A 23,576-nucleotide genomic window follows, 5' to 3' on the forward strand; every position below is an offset into this window, starting at 1 on the left:
TATCTGCCTTAGCAAGGTGCCTTACCCACCCCATCGTGGTAGCAACTGACCTGTGGTAACTGACACCCTCAAAGAAGATCACGTAGACGAGAGATAGGAAATGCACACACGAATCCTTTCAAGATAATAGAAGAGAGAGCACATCAAGACTTAATGGCAGACCATTCACAATAGCAAGTTAGCAGGCGGTGTTATGGTCGAACAGAGCACATCTTCTCCTTTTACAATGTTCTCACAGTAATATAGAGACCTAGTTTGTATGAATTGGTTTCTTTTTAAAAAATATTCGCTTAGAAGAGAGCTGTACAGATGCTTGCTGTTTTGTGTGGTTTCGCTGGCTTGTTTTGTGTGGTTTATAACACAGTAGCTGTTAGAGAGCGACATCTAGTGTTTGTACAAGTGACACTGGGTAGGAAGGAAGGAGCTGGCTTGAACCTTCCTTCCCTGCCGCTAATCCTTAGAGCAGGGACATTTACTGATGACAGTGTGGCCAGTCCCACAGTAGCTACGGGTCTGTAGTACATCTAGTGTCATTTAATCTTAAGTTTCTGAGGTGGCAGCAACCAAGCATTGCATGCAGGCTTTGCTGTTTCTGTCTCCTCCCCTATGCAGATTCTCTCAAAGTGAATTTTTTTTTTTAAATAAAAGAACGGTATGGAAAGGAGAGCCAATTAGATATGCTAGTACAAAATAGAAGAGGATGAAAGACACATAGATTTTAGCCAAAACCAGAAGTTTGCATGAATTGGAGACTAACTAAAGGGCGTGACTGACACCTTTTATGTGAGTTTCATGTGTACAAAGAAGACTTCTTAGAGCTGACCTTTCTTCAGGGAAAAGCTCACCTCTTATGGCAGAATTTTATGCTACAAAGTTGAGGGTCTATGAAACATCCTAGTGCAGGTGTTTTCTTAGAGAGGGTTAGACCTGAATATGATGTGCAAGTGAAAAGATAAACTTATAAAATGTATCATGTTTTTGCTTCCAAGGCTTCAAATGTTTGAAAGTTTACGTGTTAGTGTGTAATGGGAATGCTTTCCTGTTTTGTCTGTGGTTCTGCACATCTCGTGCTCCATCCGGCAGAGGAGTATCTTACTAACTAGTCTATAGGCATCAGGCCTCTGCTCTCTCTCCCTCAACCTCTCCAGTGCTCTCCTGCAATGCAGTGCTGGTTCCCATTGCCATCAGGGCTGTTGCACTCCCAGCACTCTCTCAAGGGCCCTCTTCATCTGATCTGTGCCTCCTCATTCCTGTCTTATTCTTGTCCCTACTGGCAACCTTTGGAAGTCCTCAGAGCAGCAGAAAAGCTTTCTGGGGGTGGGGTGGACACTGTTTAATCTTCCTGAAATGTCCTTCTCTTGTAGGCTCACCCCTTTGTTTTCTTAAGGATTTTGTTCAGAGATATTTCTGTCTTTTCCCCTTAGATTATGCTGTCAAGGCAGAGATAGTGCTTCTTTTGTCTATCTCATGGTACCTGAGTCTTTCTCATGGTACCTGGCACAGAATGGGTACTTAACAAGAATATTAATTAATTAGTTTATTAAAAGGTAACTTAAACCTATACCATCTGAATGATGCATTTATTGAATTTATTATTTTCTTGTGAGTACATGTCTCTTGCATTTCTTATTTCTCAGCATTTTGAACAATTTATATCTACATTATTTTATTATAATATTTTAAGTTGCTATTTCTCTTATATTAAATGATTTGGAGAATCTATTTTTATTAACATATTAAATGCCAGTTATGTAAATACAGCTCACTGCTACAGGATCTTTATGTCTCTATTCTTATTAGGGAACTACTTTGATTAATCCTTGTTGCTAGAAGGTGAGTTATGTACTTTGTTGAAGAAGGGAAGATATGTGGCTGATATAATTCTAGCTCAGAAACACCTTTCCTTAAACTTCAGATATATAAAAGCATACGTAGGTGACTATATAATTTTCAGACCATTACCACCCACCCTTTAATGTGTATATCTGAGGTAGATGTAATTTGCTTCAGAAACACCAGGAAATGCATTGCTGTATAGGCCCATGGTGTGCTTTGGGTCCCTGTTGTCCTCACTTTCTCTCTGTCCTGACATCCACTCCGTGACTCATGATCACTTCACCGCAGCTGATGAAAAGGCCAGGGTCAGCCTTGTTGCTGTTGTTTAAGGAATATACTACATTTTTCTATTTGGTTTTTGCCTAGTGCTTTTTAGATTTATATTGAATTTACAACTTTAAGTGTGTTTTGTCCAGGCATTTCTTGTGTGTGTTCTTTTATGTGGTTCTGGGGAGTTCATGATGTGTACTGTCCTGGCTCATGGGGTAATCTGTAATAGTCTAGTTTAGTGCTAACCATGCTTTCCATCCTTATTAGTTAATATTTATGATTTCAGAAGGTTATCTAATTACATATCTACTTCATTAGTTTCCCCAAGTTTTCATCATCTCTTCAATATATAACACAAATTACAAATTACATCTTTAAGAACATAAATCAGAAACACTAAAACTCAATTTTCCTTTTTATTTACTTTGTTTTTGAGGACACATTTCAACTTTTCTTTGGGATTGTCTCTTTTGTGTAACCATCATTGCAGATGCATGGCACTTGCATGGAATAAAGTCACCCCCCACCCCCCTTTTGCTACTTTGGGTTAACTTAAGTAAACAAAAACCTTTGTCATTAGGATACCTTTGTCTTTTTAGGTCTTCATTGATGTCCTACTTAGGGTTTACAGCTGTGAACAGACACTATGACCAAGGCACTCTTAAAAGGACAACATTTAATTGGGGCTGACTTACAGGGTTAGAGGTTCAGTCCATTATCACTAAGGCAGGAACATGGCAGCGTTCAGGCAGGAGGAGCTAAGAGTTCTACATCTTTATCTGAAGGCTGCTAGCAGAAGACTGACTTCTAGGCAACTAGGATGACAAAGCCCACACTCACAGTGACACACCTATTCCAACAGGGCCACATCTCCAAATAGTGCTACTCCCTGGGCCAAGCATATTCAAACCATGACAATTGATAATCAGGTTTTCAGTATCTTGGTTGATTCAAAAAAATGTAGAATGTCTGATATGTCTCTCTTTAAAAACAGTATGTTCCATATTTATTTTAAATGTCTTTTTTGTGTTTTTTTGTTTGTTTGTTTTTCGAGACGGGGTTTCTCTGTATAGCCCTGGCTGTCCTGGAACTCACTCTATAGACCAGGCTGGCCTCAAACTCAGAAATCTGATTGCCTCTGCCTCCCAAGTGCTGGGGTTAAAGGTGTGAGCCACCACACCCGGCCTTTTTTGTATTATAAATTAAGTCTAAGTTTCTCAGAGATTTTAAGTCTGTTTTCTCCTGGGCTAAGAAATCATTATCTTTTAAGCAATGACCTAATCATGTATTGAAATGTAAAATGTTTGGAGACACGGTTACATTTTCAGTTCTATTCACTGCCACTTAGTGCTTCCCTGCCATGGTTGGTTGGTTGGTTGGTTGGTTGATTTCTTTCTTCTTTCCTTTCCTTTTCTTCCCTTCACCTTCTCCTCCTTTTCTTTTCCTTCCCCTTACCATTTTTTTTTTTTTTTGACAGGATTTTTCTGTGTAGTCTTGGCTGTCCGGGAGCTCTCTAGATCAGGCTGGCCTCAAACTCGTGTGTGTGTGTGTGTGTGTGTGTGTGTACTAAAACTAGAATTCCTTTGATTTCTTTTCATGATTTTTTTATCGATCTGTTTGCTTGTGCCACTGCTTATTAGAAAATATTGTGTGCTAGGCACTGGTCCTGATGTTGAGGATACTTGATGTATCACTAAAGTGTAAGTCCTTTCTCCCAGGGAATCCAGCTGTAAGGGCAGAGTGGGCCTTATGCCTGTCCACCTGAGAAGAATGCTGGAAGGTTGTTTTGAAGTAGTTGCATTCTAGGAGGTGAAATTTGAATTTAGTATTTACAGTGACCAATAGGAATATGACAATACAGAACTGTGTTTTACTTATTCCATAACAGCATGCTGAGAGATTAAGTAGTATTGTGTAGTAGAAGGGATTTCTGGTATAAGTAATAAAGCATTTTTTGAGCTAAAATGTATTCATTTTATTTTTAAGATTATCTGATTGTTTTAGCTCTGTCTCACTTGAATTTAAAGGTTCTAAACAAGTATTGACTGCTAGTGAAAATATTCTGTTTATATCAGAGTTGAGTTATTTTTAGTAACTGGTAAAAATCCACCAGACGGTAGTGAAAAAAATGTGTCCTGTAGGTTGATATGGAAGTGTGTGCAGGCTGTCTGTGGGTCCTTCTGAACCCAGAAGTTGTGTAGTCAAGACACCCACAGAATGCTCTCCTGAAGGGACTTCCAATTCTCAATCTAAGTTTTCTGCACATTTGTTACTTCCAAGGTCAAGGAGCTAGGATGTCTGTTCTTTTAAATGAAGTCTGTTTCCTCCCAGGGCAGCATCTTCTGTTCACACAACATCATGCCCTACAGCTGGTTTGGGGAAGGGTTACTCCCTGGCTCTCTATTCCCAAACTGAACACGTTTAATTGGTTATTGTTTCAGGTAGATTAGCTGGTATGCATTAGTATCTTCCTCATTCTTCACTGCCCTGCTTTCCATGTAGACTTGAAATCAAGTGTGAATCAACTTGGGCATGCTGCAGTCATCTGGTAATAGTTTGGGGAAAAAAAAAGTTTCCCATCTAAATTAAATGAAGACTGGTGGTTTTAAAGTTCATGGTAGCATCTTGTATAAACTCCAGCTTATGTTTCATATTATTCCTGGTCATGCAGTATGTTCTGAAGAAAAAGTAGCTATAGATAATCAGTTAAAAGAATGACAGATTCCCTGATGTGCTGATCGGTAGTAAGACCTAATTTCGATTTTGAGTGTGCTGTAATGGATTACCATATAGATTCAGCTGAGCACTGAGCATTAAACAGAGTCATGTGTTTTCCAGAAAAGTAATATTTATTCACACTGTGTGGCTTTCTTGAATTTTTTTTATTTTATTCTCCAGTGAAACTACAAACAAGATGTCAATAGCTTATGTGGCATTCACAGCAGTATAGCTTAGAATATCAGCTGCAGTACAAGAAATGCCAGATTGCATTTGCCTCACCAAAGGTAGGCTTCATCTGGGACTTCTGAGGCCCAGGCTTAGCATTTAGACTAGGTAGTTGTGTTTAGCTCTTTATTTATTGACCCTCATAGGATTTAATCCATAAAAAGCACCCCTCACAATATTAGTGTCCACAAAGATGCATTAGTATGGCTATTGTTTTAGTCTCTGAATTGTTGTATAAAATTCTGTCATTTAGGAAATATTCTTTTTTAAAAATTAGTGTGTATGTGTGTGTGTGTGTGTGTGTGTGTGTGTGTGTGTGAAACTCTGCTTGTGAACGTGCATGCTCGTGTGTGTACCATGGAGTGCATGTGAAGGGGAAGCTTCTGGAAGTTAATACTCTTACTTCCGTCATAGGTCCTGGGAATTGAACTCAGGTTGTCAGGCTTGATGGCCAGGAATTTATCTATCAGCCCATCTCACAGGCCCTTTTGGAAATATTACATTCATTAGACTCAATGTTTCATATCTAAACCTTGGAGTTTCTTTCTTTTTGTTTTGTTTTGCTTTGTTTTGTTTTTCGAGACAGGGTTTCTCTGTGTAGCCCTGGCTGTCCTGGAACTCACTTTGTAGACCAGGCTGGCCTCGAACTCAGAAATCCGCCTGCCTCCCAAGTGCTGGGATTAAAGGCGTGCACCACCACGCCCAACTTGGAGTTTATTTCTTAATCTCCTTAATGTAGACCCATTCCATAAATCTGAGTACTTACGAGAAGTAGTAAGGCCTGCCCTGCCCTGACCTGACATGAGTTGGAGATGATTTTGTGGGAGACTTGGACAATATGGAAACATCTTTACGCATATCTGTTTGATGCTTTTTCTGTTTTCTTATATTAAAAGGTACTTTTCATTGCCATATACTAATAAAAAAACAACGGAGGAATATTAATATGTATTTTGGAGACTGAAAAGTAGTTTGGTTTCCATGAAAAGTTAAAAATCTGAAAACCAGTGGGCATGACACATCAAGTCAAAATCCACCCTGAATCTTTTTTTTTTTTTTTCTTTTTTTCTTTTTTTGGCTTTTCAAGACAGGGTTTTTCTGTACAGCGCTTACTGTCCTGGAACATGTTCTGAAGACCAGGCTAACCTCAAACTCAGAGAGATCCACCTGTCTCTGCCTCCCCTGTGCTAGGAATAAAGGCATTCACCACTACTTCCTGGCTCACCCTGAGTCTTTAATACACTTAGCACCTTCTTGAAGAGTGGTATCCAGAAGTGGTCCTACTTTGTAGCTAGGAACTTCCCTTGAAGGAGAATACAGAAGAAGGTGAGCTCTTTGCTCAGGCAAACAGAACTGTCAGGAAGTAGGCAGCGAACCATAGGAGGACTTCAGAGGGAGGTGCATCCACGTGAAGCCACTTCTGACTGAATTGGAAACAGCTGGGGGAGCATCTGGGCTCCTGAAGTGGGATACACTTCTCTTAGGGTTCCAGCCTTTCAATCTGATGAGAATAAGCTAATTAATAATTTAAACATTACTGTGGCACACAACAAAGATGTGTTGCTCAAATTCCCTTTCAGTTTGCCACCTACTGCGAGAGAGGCATGGATCTGGGTCTTAGTGCCTTCAGCCTTCCTGTGGCATGCTCTTTTCTCCATGGGCCTGGAGGGTAGCACCTCACTTCCAGCTGCCTGAGACTGTGCTCCAGAGTTCCCTCAGCTGGTAGGGCTCCCCTGCTCATCCAGTTTCCCTCCCATTCCTTCCCTTCTCTCAGCTGTTTCCTGTAACCCCATTGTAGTCTATTTTCCAAAGATTTTTGTCTTGTGAAGATGACTGTTCATTTGTCACCAAAGACAGTGGCCTGGGCCCTGATGTGGTTATAGGTGGCTCTTGAGTTGTTTGCTCTGGCAGCAGCCTTGGTGTGGAGTCTCTCATTTCTAGTTCAGATGCTGAGGTGCTGGTGCTACTCTCCAGCTGGCTGGCCTTACTTACTTCTGTGGGCTCTTGCCTCCCATGTATTGTATTCTACAGCCACAGTGGCGGTGTGGGTAGGAAGAGGGGTATTAAAAATTATATCCTTTTTGTAGGACAAGGCTCATGTGAGCTCTTATTGTCATCATGTAGAGCAGGACTTCCTAAATTTTTCTACTTATGACCCCCCTCCCTTGTCAGAGAAACTTTATCTGCCCCAGGTATATAGGTATGAAATATATATCCCAAACAGTTATTGTTAATAAATCTCAAAGAAGTATAAAGTAATACTTTGGTATACATATAACTTTACCACTTATTAAAGATGAAATCAAATTTGTGTACTAATGAGAAAGATTTGCTTATTTATTTTTAACTTAAGAATCAGATCTTTGCTGCATATTTGAAGTAAGATGTAGTGTGTCTTCAGAGCTTTTCGAAGTTGATCAGTGTTTTTATTTTGTGATTGTCAGTGCTGAGAATGACACTGCACAAATACATAGTTTAAAGTGGCAGAAAAAAAGGAAAGAGAAAAGAAAGCGCATTTCAAAACTTGCTAGATTTCTGAATCCTGTCCCAATCTGGTGCCAAAATTCATTTGATGATCATCCCATTACCAACTCAACCAATAGTGTTAAGAATTAAGTACATTAAACCAAAGATATATGTAATTATTATGTTCTGAGGCATCTATAGGAAACTAGTGAAAATCTTTCTAGCCTGTAATTAAACCATTACGATTTTATATGAGCAGAAAACTGTGTGCACTTGTTAAACACAGTACAATTCATAAACGTATAATAGTTTCAGACCTGAGCTGTGGTGTTTCAGGTAGCGTTTGCTGGCATTGCATGCAAGGTGTGTGCTGTGTTTGGAGCCAAGGCTGCAGCAAAGTTGTGTGGTGCAGCACACTCAGCCACTGCCAGCAACACCGAGGATTCATTACATGTTTGATTTTGAATTAAGTGTTGGTTATTGCATGTTCAGAAACCTTGTGCTCTTGCCAACTTTTTTGTGATTCCTATACTGTTAGGTGATCCTATTTGGAGTTGTAGCCTTCAGTTTAAGAAGCTGGCTTATAGAGAACTGACGTTTTAGGGATGGGATGTGGCTCAGTGTTAGCACATTTGAATAGTAACTGTGAGGGTCTCATTTGGGGCCCTAGACACCACAGTCTGTACATAAACAAAATGGATGTGGATCAATGGAAAGAACTGAACTCCACGTCTTCTGATGCCTTTTTAAAAGCAAATATTTTTTGAGGTTGTGCATGATGGCCAATGCCTTTAATCCACACTCAGGAGGCAGTGGCAGGTGGATCTCTGTGAGTTCAAGGTCAGCCCGATCTACATGGGTTCTAAGATAGCTAGGGCTATACAGAGAGATGCTGTCTCAAAAAGGAAAACAAAACAGAACATTTATGTGTCTGTGTATGATTTGCATGTGTGTGTGTGTGTGTGTGTGTGTGTGTGTGTATGTTCATTTGTGCATACTTAGGTGTGTGACTGTAGTGTGCTCTGTGAGGTCAGAGGACTGTTCTTTTGGTTCTTGCTTTTCACCTACTTTGAGGCAGGATCTCTTGCTCACCACTGCTTATAGCAGACTAATTTCCAGAGATTCTCCTGTCTCTGCCTCTTGTATCCCTGTAGGATTGCTGGGATTATAGACACATGCATCTACAGGATGCAAGAATAGGAATTTTCATCTCACAATGATAATGTAATGCACTTTTAATGCCACAAGATATATTTTGGTCATTTGCATTTTTCCTTTTACTTTTTAAAGAGAGGTGGTTGCTGGGATAGTGAAGTGGCTTTGTGGGCAAAGGTGCTTGCTGCCACTCAGTCCCTGTTACCTACAGTGTAAAGAGAAAGCCGCCTCCCTCAAGTTGTCCTCTAACCTACCCCCCCAACAAAAATATAGTAAATATTTTAAGTAGTTATATTAAAAATAAAAGGAATCCAAGTATAATTTACCAGAATGTGCTCTAGGGTGTGTGTGTTAATCTCATGGACCTTTTGAAATTTTTTCTATGCAAACCTAATAAAATCTTTAAAAATTGTTTTAGAATTTTATACATGAATATAATGCATTTGTTCAAGTCCAGTCCCTTTCACCCCCCTCCTCTAGTTCCTTTCTTCTCCCTTCCCATACACTTTCCCCACCCAGCTTCATGTTTCTAAACTCATGAATCATTCCGTGCTCTTTATATGTGTATGGGCATAGGACCATCAGTTGGAGCATAGGGACACATTCCTGAAGAAGCTGACTCTCCAGCCAGCGTTTGCTAGTAAGGCCAACTTTTATTAGCCCAGTATTCTTGAGTTTCAGAAATTTGTTCATTACCCACTAATGGGTGCTTTCCTAAGTACAACTTAAGACCTACTTGTAGGCATTGCTTTTATGAGATTCATATATTTACATTTATTTGTTTGTAAGTTGGGGGGAGGTGAGGTGAGAAACATGAGAAACATGGGCCTATCTAAAACATATATTTCATTTGTTGCTTTTGTTTCTTTTTGTCTTTTCTTATTTTGTAGAAAATACTGCAGTTTCTACCTGAACGAATTTTCTTTCGATGGCATTACCAGAGTATAGGTAAGATGAAAGCCAATAATGTATTAGTGATATAGATTTCTACCAATTGAGGTTTCACACTGCTTTATGTAGTTAATATTCCCAAGATAGCTTATAGAAAGAAATGAAGGCTTTGTAATTTAAATCAAGTCCAACTTGAACTTTGTAGGAAAGTAAGCTTATCACCATAACTGGTTAGAGAATAAGTGACTGTGGACCCGAAATGGTCATGTCTCCTCCACCAAGGCTCAGGAACTGTCTTAGGAGGGGGAGGGAAGGACGGTCAGAGTCAGAGGATGAGGAGGGCTGTTGTTCTCGTGTTCTTGCTTGCACAAGACCCACACAGATCAAGCCTGTTAGTATCCTGGAGTGGATGGAAGAAGGGCTAAAGAAAGGGCAGAGGACATAAAGTTGGGAGGGGGCTCTATTGGGGGGGCAACAGGAGTCAGAGTAGGGAGTGGGAAATGGGTATGATGAAAAGAGATTGTATATATGTATTCAGTTCTCAGTGTATACATTTCAAAAAGTTAAATCTCTTATTTTAAATGTTCCCATTGCATTCTAGTCCATGGGCTTCCCAGGATTGTGTTAAAGATGCACACTTTTAGGTCCCAGTCTGACTTTCTGAATATGGTGGTCTCTTAACAAGGGACACAGAAGGATTCCTGTGCACATCAAGTTAAGAAGCACTGATCTATTTTCTTAAACAATCATACATTATTTTTTACAAAAAGCTTGTACTTCAAGTCTGCATTATTATTCAAAATTGCCCTATTTGGATACTATAAGGTGTGCCACCCAGAAGGGAACTTGAAACAAAGCAAGTGTCAGTGTTATCTCTTCTGCTCAGCTCTTTACACATGACAGTGCATTTAAAATGCCCAGCCTAACTGGGGCATTCTAGGGTATAGTTCTGCATGCCTTCTAAAGAGTTCCTGCTTCAGTCCTTTTACCTATAAGAGTTTGCCAGTTGATACATTTTTTCTTTTGTATCAGATGGCTACATTGGAGGAGAGTGTGAACCTTGGAATAGAATCTTTATTTGAATATTCACACATTCCAATGTTTATTGAGGGAGAGAGAAACCTTTGGGACAAAAAGAAGAACATGTCACCATTCTTGCTTTGGAATGGTCTCTTGCCCCTTGGGTAGGTAAATGAGAAAAGTAATTACAGTGTAATTGTTGCTGTGAGGGGAATATAGTGGGAAGGGAGAAGAAAGGTTGAATAATTCTGCCTAGGAGAGTTGAAGGATCTTAAAGAGAAGTCAGTTCCACCTGAGCCTTGAAAGGTAAACAGGGCTTCTTGGTTGGGAGAGCATCATCATGTGCTAAATCAAGAGCTTGAAAAAAGGATTCCAGAATTCAGAGTTCTAAATTCAATTTAGGATTGTTCCTGTGAGAACAGGTAATAAACTCTTATAAAAAATTGAATTCAAGTTTTGTGTTACAAATTTAAATTTAAAGAAGGTAAAGTATGTATATTGTGTATACCTATGAAATCCAATGACTGTATCATTATTTAAGAGATCATGCTAATCTTTAAATCTTTCAAATAAGCAAAGTTTTCCTTTAAATCTGAGCAAGTTTGCCCTAGCATTTCTGCTTAATTGGAGCTTTGCGATTATGTATTTAAAGTAAGGTAAACATTTTAAAACTGCAGAGTGTCAGCTAACGAGGCTGGGATTTGTGAGGTTCTGTGTGTGGGAATGAGAAGTGAGTGGGTAGCATTCTTGGCTATGCAGGTAGAATGGCTTCTAATTTGGCTTACAGCATTTATCCGGAACCCACACTGTTTTCTTCAGATAGCACTTCAGGCTGTCTGAAGATTAGGGGGCTCACCTCAGTGTGAATCAATATCCTAGAACTCTGCAGATTAAGTAGCATTGTGCTGTGAAATTTAACAACTCCTATGTGCAGAGTACATAGTATTCTTTAATGTTGTTTAATGTCATGAAAATGAGTTAAAGTTGCTGACATGATTTGCTCTTTACCCATTTTGGTAACATCTAATCAAGATAAGCGATCTTTTGGTTTAAAGGGATAGGACTCAGTGAAAAATACTCAATACCATGCAGTATTTGGTTATGCATTTTATATGTCATTAATTACTAAGTCTAATTTATTCAACCAGTTTTTATTCCACAGTATAAAAACCAAGTGCATAAGTAAAGTGAAATACAATTTTTGACTTTTCAGCCCTGTCCCTGGTTTTATACTCGGGCTACCCAGTGTGTCCCCCATTGTGGGACATATGAACATAACAAGCCTTCCCTCACAGTTCTTACTCCACTGGTCCTACCTCTGAGCAGCTTGAGTTGAGGACCTTCCCTGATCCCCTTGCAGCTGTCCATCCCACTTCCCACTCATCCCTCAGGGCTGGGCCTCCTGTACACTTGACACTAGGACTCTCTCCCAAGTGCCTCGGCCAGGATGAGCTCACCAGAGGGCCAGGTTCATGTCTCAGCTTAGGAAGGAGTGGCTGGAACTAATGCTCCTTTGAGCTTGGAGCCAGTTCTCTTGGCTAAGCTGCTAGCTGCCCCACCACTTGGCCTTTCTTTCACCTCCTTGGTCATGGAAACCTTGCTTTTCTTAGAGACTCAAGCCTTTTGTGTTGTTCCTCAGGAACACAGAAGGTCATGGCCTCTTTTATTTAGTGCTACTTCCAGAATGGTTTGGCATCCCTCTCCTTAGACTGTGTCAGCTTGGTGCTACATTGTCTCATCTCCTTTTTTTGTGGCTTTGTCCTCTACTGATCCTTCTTGTTACCCATAAGCCCATTGTTCCTCTTCTCCATGCTCAAGGGGCTTCCTGCCCTTTGTTATCATATGGATGTCTGTCGGATTACAAGTCTCCATCCTTCTAGTCTCTTACTAGTTACATCTAGGCCTCCTGATCTGATTTTTATTTTATTGTTCTAGAAAACAGGTTTATTGGGGAGGGGATGGAAGATAGATAGATGGATAGATAGATAGATAGATTAATGCAGCATCACCCTCAAAACTTCCTCATTCTTCTTAGTAATCCCTTTGTTCTTTTCTTCCCTACCCCAGCCCCAATCACTAATATACTTTCACAAGATTCACTAGATATGACACTGAAAGTAAAATCCATAAAAGAAAAAAAATTGATAAGTTGTGTTTCTTCAAATTAAAAGAAACTAGTCTGCCTTTACATTTTCTAGAGTCTTGTTTAGATAGAATCATATAGCATTTTTCTTTTTTGTTTGTTTGGTGTCTACCTTGGGTAGGGTTACTATTGCTGTCATGAAACATTGTGACCAAAACCAACTTGGGGTGGGGGGAAGGGTTTATTTGACTTACATACCCTGATTCAGTAGACTTATATAGTCCCCTGAGGGAAACCAAGGCAGGAACTCAAACTGGGAGGAGCCTGGAGGCAGGAGCTGATGCTTTCTTGTTTGGCCCTCATGGCTTGCTCAGCCTTCTTTCTTATAGAACCCAGAACACACTAGCCCAGGGTACTAGCACTCACAATGTACTAAGTTCTTCCGCACCTATCACCAATTTAAAAAATCCTCTATAGACTTGTCTATGGTCTGAGGTTATGGAGGCATTTTCTCAGTTTAGGTTCCTTTCTTTCAGATGCCAATAGCTTGTATCAAGATGACATAGAACTAGCCAGCACAGCATCTTTAATGCTATAACAATTATGAAATTCATCTATGTGGTATGTTCTAATAGTTCATTCTTTTTATTTCTTAGTAGAACTGTATTCCATTGTATGGCTTTGCCATCATCTGTTGATTTTTTTTTTTCTCTTGCTGATAGTATTCAGTTGATTTTCATATTTGGCTATTATCATAAACCTACTACTGTTAGACATTATGTACAGGTCTTTATGTGGACATAAGCTTTCCTATCTCTTGTAGAGTATACTTAACTGGTAAACTCTTTATAGAGTGGCCATATCATTTTATGTCCAAAGCAATTTCACAGTTCAGTTAACAGCAGTTATTATAGTCACAGTTTAGTTTGTTGATAATTGTCTTCTCCTCTCTCTTTCTCTTTTTCTGGAACAGGGTTTCTTTGAGTGTAGCCCTAGCAGTCCTGGAACTCACCCAGGCTGGCCTTAAACTCATAGAGATCCACTTGCCTTTGCCTCCCGAGTGCTGGGACTAAAGGTGTGCACTAACACCACCCAGCTGGTTGTGCTATCTCATTAACTCAGGTCTTGAACTTTTCATGTGATTTCTGTGTATCTTCAGTAACATATATATATAAAGATTAACCATTTAAAAGTTAACATTGGTTTATTTATTTATTTATGATTTTGGAGAATCTGATAATTTTTGGTACAAGTCTTATCAGATATATTCCTTGAAATATTTTCTCTATAATTTACTATAATTTTGAAGAATAATGTTTTTAATTTGAAGATATTCAATTTATCAATCTTTATGGGTTATACTTTTTAGTGTCATTTAGGAGTCTTTAAGATATTTTATTTAATATTCATAGAATACCTATAATGTATTGGATCACATCTACTCCCCATTCCATTCCTTCAGTTCTCCCTTACCTGTCCCACCACTTTCTCCTTCAAGCTACATGTCTTTCTCTTTCTGTTTTGTTTTGTTTTGTTTTGTTTTGTTTTTTCGAGACAGGGGGTTTTTCTGTATAGTCCTGGCTGTCCTGGAACTCACTTTGTAGACCAGGCTGGCCTTGAACTCAGAAATCCGCCTGTCTCTGCCTCCCGAGTGCTGGGATTAAAGGCATGTGCCACCACCGCCCGGCTTGTCTCTCTTTCTTAAAAAACAAAAAACAGAAAACCGAATCCTTTTACTGCTTCCTGTAAGTGTGTAGGTGTAGACCATACACTGGAGGATGTGTAGGCTCTTGGGCCCTAGTCTCTGAAGAAAACTGACTCTCCCTCCCTCAGCAGCCAACTGGCTGTAACTCCAGTTCCAGTGCCCTTTTCTGGCTCTGAGGGTAACTGGACCCACAGTGTTCATGCATACATACATGTATATGAATGCATACATATATCACATATACACACATAAATAAAAATAGAATAAAATAAATATAGATATTTAATATCCCCTTATATGATTTAAATATTTGTTTGTATACTCTATTTCTAATCAATTGTTTTAAACTTCTAGGCTCAACTTTAAAGAAGCTTTTACACACTGGAAATTCTATTAAGGTAATCCTTTTTATGAAAGTATACTGGAATATTTTTCTAAATTATTTTAGATTTATTTACTTTGTTATATGTGTATGAGAGTTTTGCTTGCATGTATGTATGTATATGCATCACATGTGTGCCTAGTGTCAGCAGAGATCAGAAGAGGGCGTTGGATCCTCTGCAGCTTGCGTTATGGACGGTTGTGATGAAAGACCATGAGAACTCCTCCAGCATGTTTCATTTGCATTTGAGAACACATTTTTCATTTTTTAAAAAAAGATTTATTTGTTTCATATATATGTGAGTACACTGTTGCTGTGTTCAGACACACCAGAAGAGGGCATCAGATCCCATTATAGATGGTTGTGAGCCACTATGTGGTTGCTGGGAATTGAACTCAGGACCTCTGGAAGGGCAATCAGTGCTCTTAACCACAGAGCTATCTCTCCAGCCCCACACTTTTCATTCTTGTTTACTTATGTATCTTCTTTTATTGCCTTTGTTTTCGTCATTTAGGAATACAGAAAAGGAGCAATGTGTGGTTTTGAACTAAGGAAGAGATGGAAGTGAGTGTAGAATAAAAAGGGGTATGCTGCTCATTTTCTATTGGGTGCTGCTTGCCATTCAGATCATGGTAATGGTGCAGGAAGCAGCTGAGTATAGACACAAGGCAAGGAAAGCAGCCCCATGTCACTCAGCCCGGTCTTCAGAGTCTCATTTAGCGCCAAAGAACATTGTGTTAAGATGGCTGAAATTCTGCTCTGTTCTCACATAGTGGAAATGTGGAAGGAGGGTGTCTCTGCCATTGCTCCATGGACAGTTGAGCACTGATGATGGGGAGCTGTTGCCTTACAGAATGAAATACTATTAATAATGGGAGCCAGACACTGCCTTGTGTGCCTTTATGTGTCTTTATGTGCATGTTAGCTCACTCAGTCCTGCTGCTTCACAGATGGGGTGACTAAGAAAAGGATTTTTCCATGTATCACAGCCAGAAAGTAGTAGAGTATGAATTTGAAGCCAGGTTGCCTTCTCCAGCACCTAAGCTTTTAACCTTTGTGCTGTATGTATTGCATCCTCTCTTGTCACTGAGGGAAGAGCCTGTGTAATTTAATGATAACTTTATCCCCCTTTCCCTCCCTTCCTTTCTGTCCCTTCTCTCTCTTTTCTCCTTCTCCTCCTTCTTTCTTCTTTTTCCCCTTCCTCTTTCTCCTTCTTTCTCCTCCTACTCCCTCTCCCTCTTCCTCTTTCTCCTCCCCCTCCTCCTCCCCCTCTTCCTCCCCCTCCTCTTTTCCCTCCTTTTCTCTCTTTTTGCTGATCTCTAAATTGAGATTTTCCTTTTTCAGACTCCCAGGTACTGGGATTATAAGTGTTATACCACCATTCCTGACACATATTCATTCATTCTCTCTCTACATTTTCTTTTTTCTTAAGACTGATGCTACATTGCAAAACATTTCTTCAAATCTTTGTTAAATGTTTGTTTTTTTGTTGCTTTTAATTCTGTTTTTAGATAAGATGTGAAGGAATCAGACTATTTCTTTTGTGGCTTCAAGCACTTCAGACAAACTGTGCAGAAGAGCAGGTGCTGATTTTCGCTTGCCTAGTGCCTGGTTTCCCAGCGGTCTTGTCATCCAGGGGTCCCTGCACACTGGAGACACTCATCAACCCTAGCCCTAGTGTAGTTGATGGTAAGCAGCATTAGCAGGTGTGACATGCTGAAATGACTCCTCTAATTTTAATTTTTATTTATGTGTATGTGCGTATATATGTGTATCTGTAAGCTTGTGCCTCGTGTGTATGGGTATATGAAGAAGCCAGAACAAGATGATCCCCCAGGGGTTGGAGTTAGATTGTGAGCCACCTGACATGGGAGCTGGGAGCCAAACTTGGTCCTCTGGAAGAGCAGCGAACCCAGTGTTGTTAACTTCTGAGACCTCTCCAGGCCCTGAATTGCTCTTGAACTTACCCTGAGACTTTCCTTGGTGTTGATGTTCTTGAATAGAAATGAAGCCCAAAGAGGAATCATTCCTTGTGATTCACGGAGGATTCCTAAAGACATTATTATCAAAGCCATAGGTTCAACTCAGAGTACCACAAAATAAAGACTAAAAAACCTGTGTACAGGGAGCGGTGATGCCAGCCTGTGACTCCAGCCCTTGGGGGGAGTGGGGTGGAAGAGGCAGGAACATCAAGATCTTAAGGTCAGCCTTGATTACCTACTAAGTTTGAGGCCAGCATGGGCTCTATGAGAGACTCTGTCTTAACCCAGTCAACCAAACCACTGACCAACCAAACAAACCAGAACAAAACAGCTGGAGCCTGTTTTCTATTAAATTATAACGAGGAAATTCTGAAGTGACCGAAACAGGAGTGGAATGCAGGGGAAGATGTACTTCACACAAGTGTTCTGTGCCAGCTGATGAAATTTAAACCTGCTTTCCCAAACCACTGTTGTCTCACCACTGTTGCTTTAAGAGGCCATTCATCTTACTTTGCCAGCTGTGTTTTTCCATGTAGCATGTCTGAAAGGACAGTAGTGGCCTCATTGGACTATTTGTGTTCTGTGAATGAGAACTTAGTGTATAACACTTCTTTGCACTGGATTTAGGCTGACCAAAACAGACTTTGAATGGAAAAGAATGGTCCAGAGAGAGAAGCCTCTGAGGACCTCTATCCTGGGCCCTACATCCTGTACATACTGCCTTGGGGTTCAGTCTGAGAAGTTTCAGTGGCTGCATAGATGTGTTGTAATAAAGGCCATTTTGAAACCTTATTTAAAATTCAGCAGTAGTGAATACACTCTCATTATTTTCTACCTTTCAGCAAAAATATACCCAGAGGAAATCACCCCACTTCTGCCAGCCATATCAGGGGAGAAGATTGCTGAGGACCAAACCTGCTTTTTTCTTCAAATACTGTTGAAATACATGGTTATTCAGGTCAGAAAAATCATAGCTGTTTCACTGATGAGCTCATTTTCATGGGATGGATGGAGAGTTACTGCCTTTCTTCTTTCTGTATGGCTGTATTGCTTTCCTTAAGGCAATTTTATGTAGTGATTCATTAAACACAGGGCATGCATTGTTGCTGGGCCACTTCAGCAAGTACTTTTCATATGAATTATTTAAGGCAGTTTTACATATATATGTGTGTGTGATTTCATACACAAATGCAGTATATTTACATCATTTTCATACCTCCTGAGTCTCCCCCTCCATCATCCTTCTAATTTTTTTTTTTTTTTGAGTCAGGGTCTCACTGGGTAGCTCTGGCTGGCCTGGAACTTATTTTTGACCAGGTTGGCCTTGATCTCATCTGCCTACTGAGTATACCACCTCACCCAGCTTCTCCTCTTTAAAATATCCTACTGAGTACAATTACAGCTGTCCAGATGTGCATGAGTGAGGGCCATCTGCTGGGTCATGGGCAGCCTACTGTGGGCCACACTGATGAAGAAAATTGATTCTCTGCCCAGCAGCTGCCACCTGCCAAAACCTCCTCCTCTGTCCATTTCAGAGTGTTGACTGTCTTGACCTTGTGCAGGCAACCACAGCTGCCGTGATAGGACCTGCATGTCTAGTCCAAAACCATTTTGTCGTTGTCCTACCTGACCTCTGACATTTAGAATATTCTATCTCCTCTTCCTGGTGTTCCTAAGCTGTGGGGAAGGGGTGATGCAGGTGTTCTTTTGAGGGGCCTGAGCACCTGCAGCTGCTATTCTCTGCACTGTGCACAGTTGTGAGCCTGTATAGTAATCGTCACTCATCGCATGGAGAAGCTTTTCTGATGACGTATTTGGAAGGAATTTGATAGTGTGTCCCTTTAGCAAAATTAGTAGGATCTGCCGTTGGGCCTTTGACACCTAGTCATGGGTTCTTGTTCAGGTTTACAATACCTGCAATTCTTACTGTCTTTTGAGCTTTGTTGAGATACAGTTTCTTTATTACCAATATACCAATATTGTCATTTACAAATCTATAATAGGAATTTCAGCGTAATATTTCCTGTTTGTATACATTAATTTAAACTGTAAATATGCAAATATTCTTTCCCATATATTATCTAAAGGCTGCAAGCTTGGAGTGGAAGAATAAAGAGAATCAAGATACTGGTTTTAAATTTCTTTTTACGTTGTTTCGAAAGTATTATCTTCCTCATTTGTTTCCATCATTTACTAAGTTAACCAACATCTACAAACCTGTACTTGGTAAGTACTGTCTGATTCCTGTGTGGGTGTCATCCACAGGGCAGCTGTACAGTAGCTTCCATAGTAATTCTTGTGAGTGTTCTAAAGCGAAATAGTTACTTTATGTTCATATTGAATGGTAATGCTGTTATGAGAAGTTAAAGTTACCTAATCAACGATTCAATTATGTGAACCCATGTGAAGAGGTTTTGCCTCATAGAAATAAAGAGGTCCATGGCTTCTGTAAAAATAGAATGTGTTATGCTATTTTTGTATGTTTGCTACTTTTTAATGTCATGTTTTGCATTTCTCAGTCTTCTCATATATGTAGTGAATTTTAGTGATGCCACACCCTGCTCAATGGCTAGGTAGGCCAGCCCAGGGCACGCAGCTGGAGGAGTGCACTTTATGTTGGGGCTGTTATCTACCAGGATACTGACAGGTGCTTATGGGGGAGATGCTTTTGTGATGGGACAGTCTACAGATAGGAAGCCCCCAGAATACTGGGAAACAGAAAAGAACATTTAACTTAGCCCCTACAGTTACCTTTTATAAGAAATTAGAATTCACAGGATGGAATCATCCACTAAAGTGGGGAAAGTGGTTATACGTTTTTCTCCCTAGAAAGACAGAAATTAGTTAGATGGATAATTAAGAATAGCTTTGGAGGAGAAGAGGTCACGAGGGACTGTACTCTGCTTGTAGAACTTGTTAAACTAATTCAACACAGAGAGAGAGAGAGAGAGAGAGAGAGAGAGAGAGTCACAAACAGAAATGGACACAAACATATGAGAAAGGAGACTAGCTGAAGCATGGTGCATTTTAAAAACTGTAGAGGTCCTGGGACCTGTATTTTGTTATATATATTTTTTTTTTCCAAAATTTGTTTCTGACTTTGTACTATATGTGCTCATTATAAAAACACTGTACATTGCTGATGTTGCTAGGTTGAAAGTTATATATTGAAACAAACTGGTCATGGTGGCTCATAGCTTCAGTCCTAGGGCTTGGAAACTTGAGGCAGCAGAATTGTGAGTTAGAACCCAACCTTGGCTATATTTAGAGATTCTGTAATGAAAAAGAAGTAACAACAAAAAGTTATTTATTGTCAATATTTTTTGCCTCATTAAGGTATTCCAGAAATATAAGTAGTAGTTAAGATACGAGGTAGGAATCCGGAATTAAAGTATACATATTTGATGGAACTTAAAGGACTGACCTTTTCTTTTGAAAAGGTGGTACCTGAGACTTCAAAGATGTAACATGAATTTCTGAGTTCATTTAGATGAAAAGTCTTGTCTTTCTGAGTATAGCAATTACAGACTTATACCACAGTGTCCGGCTTTAGATATTTTTTGTTAAAGTTCATGTATGCTTTTACATTTGTTTCAGTCATAAAATAACATTAAATTAAGTATACTAGAAATGAAGATAATATTCACTATTATAGTCTCAAATAATTTTAATAATTGTTAACAAGAACAATTAGTGTGACTATATACTATTGCAGTATGTAGACAATGGCCACCTCTTTTTATTTATATTAAAAGGCAAAATCAGAATCAAACCTGCAAGAATATGCTATTTTTAAACATTTATAGGTTATCACTTTTAATTGCTATCTAAACAACCAAATATATGTAATATATTGATTAAGTGGAACAGTTCACAGGGATTATGTAATGTTAAGATTCACTAACTTAATTGTGTATTCTTTTTCTTTCTATCAGAAATTCCCCATTTGAGACCAAAGCCAGTATATGTTACTGTAACTCGAGATAATGAAACAATTTACAGTACAAAAATTCCATACATGGCAGCTCGTGTTGTTTTCATTAAATGGATTGTAACTTTCTTTTTGGAAAAAAAGTATCTAACTGCAACACAAAACACTAAAAATGGAGTTGATGTATTGCCTAAAATCATCCAGGTATGACAACCATCATTTTAAAATCTCTTTCTCTTGTATAATAAGCACACAAGCACATTAGCAAAGTAATGTTAGAACTACGGATTTTGTAGGTTTGATTTACTGGCTCGCTTGTCTGTAGGTCTGAGGTTTTAGAGAGATCTTTGGTCAGGAGCTATGCAGTATTGGAGTTGCTATAAGAAGGTAGTCTCAGGGGTGAGCAACATTCTGGGACTGTAGCTCTTGTGGATACTTTCCTGCCTCCCTTCTTTCTCCTTCTTGTAGGTGTTGTGTTTTCTGAGCACAGGCATAGGGTCTTGCCTTTCCTTCACCAGTTGGAAGGCCCTCATGTTCTGTAGATGTGGCCTATGGAGAGGGCTCATGCTGTCATGCAGCCTTTGCCATCTCAGGAGAGGCTTGGGCCAGCAGCTCAGGATCCCGGGGTAGTTGTTGCTTTATGATGCTGTTCCTAGAGAGAAGTCCGCCTTTCTCTGAGGCCTTCAGGAAAGACTTGTCAGGTAGGAGGGCCTTCAGTGTGTGTACTTGGTACAACACTACTGTTTTTAGAACTTAGAGATCAGGCGTATCACTGAGGGGTCATGGTTTTGTGTGGGTTGATTATCGTTGTTTCTTGTCCCCAAGAACAGGGCCAGCAACTGTAGTGCACTTATTGAAGGTTTGCTGATGTCAAGGAGGCTCCAGAAATAGGACGTTGCTCCAAGCTGGAAAAACACATATGCGGGAGGAGGCAGAGCAGAAGTTGCTGTATTTCAAGGTCATTGGTGCCTTGGCAGAAGGAGGAGCACCAAGCAGTTTATAGCCTATGGATCCATTGTAGAGGACTTACTGGAGACCCAGAGGGCAAACTTGTTTTCAAAAGAACCTCTAGTATAGAAGTACAGTGAGAACAACAAAGGGCTTCCTGAGAGATAGTTCAAAACAAACCAAACCCCCTTAACTTTATACTTTGAAAGATGACATGAAAACAGTAATGAGTATATTTGTCTCCTCAAAGTTTTTATTTCAGATTTGAAATATGATATTCTTTCATACGCGTAAAGTAAGTGAGCTGGCGTGGAGGTGCACACCTTTGCCCCTAGTCCTCTGGAGGCAGAGGCAGGTGAATCTTCTTGAGTTTGAGACCAGCCTGGTCTACAAAGCATGTTCCAGGACAGCTGGGCTATATGGAGAGACCCTGTGTCAAAACAAACAAGCACCAAAAAAACTATTATCCTTATCAAGGTGATCAAAACTGTTTTAAAACAATATACTAGTTTTATAAAAGACTTTAAAATATACTTAAAGTTCTGTTTCATAATAGAATTCATATTTTTGCTACAAAGTCCTTTGCTATATATGCAGAGTTGTTGGTTTTCTGTTCCCCAAGTGAAACAATATCCTTTTCTTGGTCTAAAACTAGTACTTTTGATAGGGAAAAGACCAGCTAATGATGTGTGTTCTAGACTCAGCTTCCCTAGCACTAGGCTTAACAAACTTTCTTGTTCCGTTGTTAGTTGGCTCTTTGTTACTGTGGCAAGGATACCTGAAGTAGTCAACTTGAAGCAGTTTACTTTTGACTCATACTTTTAGAGGTTGTAGTCCATGGTCAGTCAGTCCTATGGATTTGGTTCTGCCTATCGGGGATTTAAAAACCACTGAGATGGCAAGGCAGCTGAGCATATTTGTTTTTATAATTCTTTAATTATAGTAATAAAACATCACTTTTACTAATTCTGAGACAGTTCTCCCAATGACCTACAGGCCCCTGGGAAGAATGGGTAGAACGGTGGCATATACAAGCTGACAACTCTGAAGGGTTGTGTATGTTTGTCAGGTGACTACTGCTGTAGTCTTCTCTGTTCCTGAACTTTGCAGAGGCAGCAATAGGATGTGCTGACTGGATTGGCAGATCAGGATAGAGGAACTGAGTGGCATCACACTCAGGCATCACCAACAAAACAACTGAGATATGCCCTACCCTTGAGAGTTGCTTCATGAGCAGTGGGCGTCCATACTTAGACTGACTCTGAGAATGCTTTTGTCTCAGTATGAGCTGTGGGGTTCAGAGGGCACCAGGGTGGCAGAGAGATTAAGGTAAGGAATAAGTGGCAGTGTGTAGTTTTCTGAGCCATGGTAGTGCTGGCCTGGTAGATTGTTTCACTGATAGATCTTCTGCATGTACCAGAGGACTAGACATTGTTTCTGCATTGACTCTCAGGATGGTCTCATGCCAACAGCTTCACATTCCAGCTTGATTCTAGTGCATGGAAGCCAGATCTCCTTCTAGAGCCAGTTCTTCATAATAGTACAGCACGTGCTTTATCCACTAAGCAGTCTTCTTAGGTCTGGAGCTTATGTTTAAATAACTTGATACTACATAATTCTTCATGCTAGTATAATTATTTCATTGCTGTAATATTAACCACCTCAAAACTTAGTGTCTTAAAACAGAACCCCATTAACACTATGTTTTGTTTTTACTTAGTGGGACAGAATCTGGCTTGATACCTGTAATATATTTCATGGGCCCTTGAGTGGTGATCGTTTAGCTGGTGGATGGTTGGTCTGGAGGATCTAAGGTGACTTTATCCACAAGCCTGTTAGTGCTAGTTGGAGAGAAAGCTGGCTGGAACTAGTTAATCTATGCTGTCTCACTAACAAGGTCATTAGATTTCTTATATGGCCACGGGGGCCTCCAAGAACAACATTTTGGATAGATGGAAAAT

General features: G+C 39.8%; 1 protein-coding gene across 2 annotated transcripts in view; it reads left to right on the forward strand.

Annotated features, from left to right (window-relative positions):
* The window catches only part of Ralgapa2 (Ral GTPase activating protein catalytic subunit alpha 2), a 267,925-nt gene that overhangs the window by 41,678 nt on the left and 202,671 nt on the right, over positions 1-23,576 (forward strand). For both annotated transcript variants that reach the window (XM_029473906.2, XM_029473907.2), the window contains exons 4-9: positions 9,564-9,621; positions 14,727-14,770; positions 16,266-16,443; positions 17,579-17,694; positions 18,824-18,962; positions 20,672-20,871. In XM_029473906.2, the coding sequence (XP_029329766.1) occupies positions 9,564-9,621; positions 14,727-14,770; positions 16,266-16,443; positions 17,579-17,694; positions 18,824-18,962; positions 20,672-20,871 (735 nt within the window). The remainder of the gene's footprint in view (positions 1-9,563; positions 9,622-14,726; positions 14,771-16,265; positions 16,444-17,578; positions 17,695-18,823; positions 18,963-20,671; positions 20,872-23,576) is intronic.

This window comes from Mus caroli, unplaced genomic scaffold, assembly GCF_978045245.1.
Source record: "Mus caroli unplaced genomic scaffold, Mus_caroli_1 scaffold_2, whole genome shotgun sequence".
NCBI lineage: Eukaryota > Metazoa > Chordata > Mammalia > Rodentia > Muridae > Mus > Mus caroli.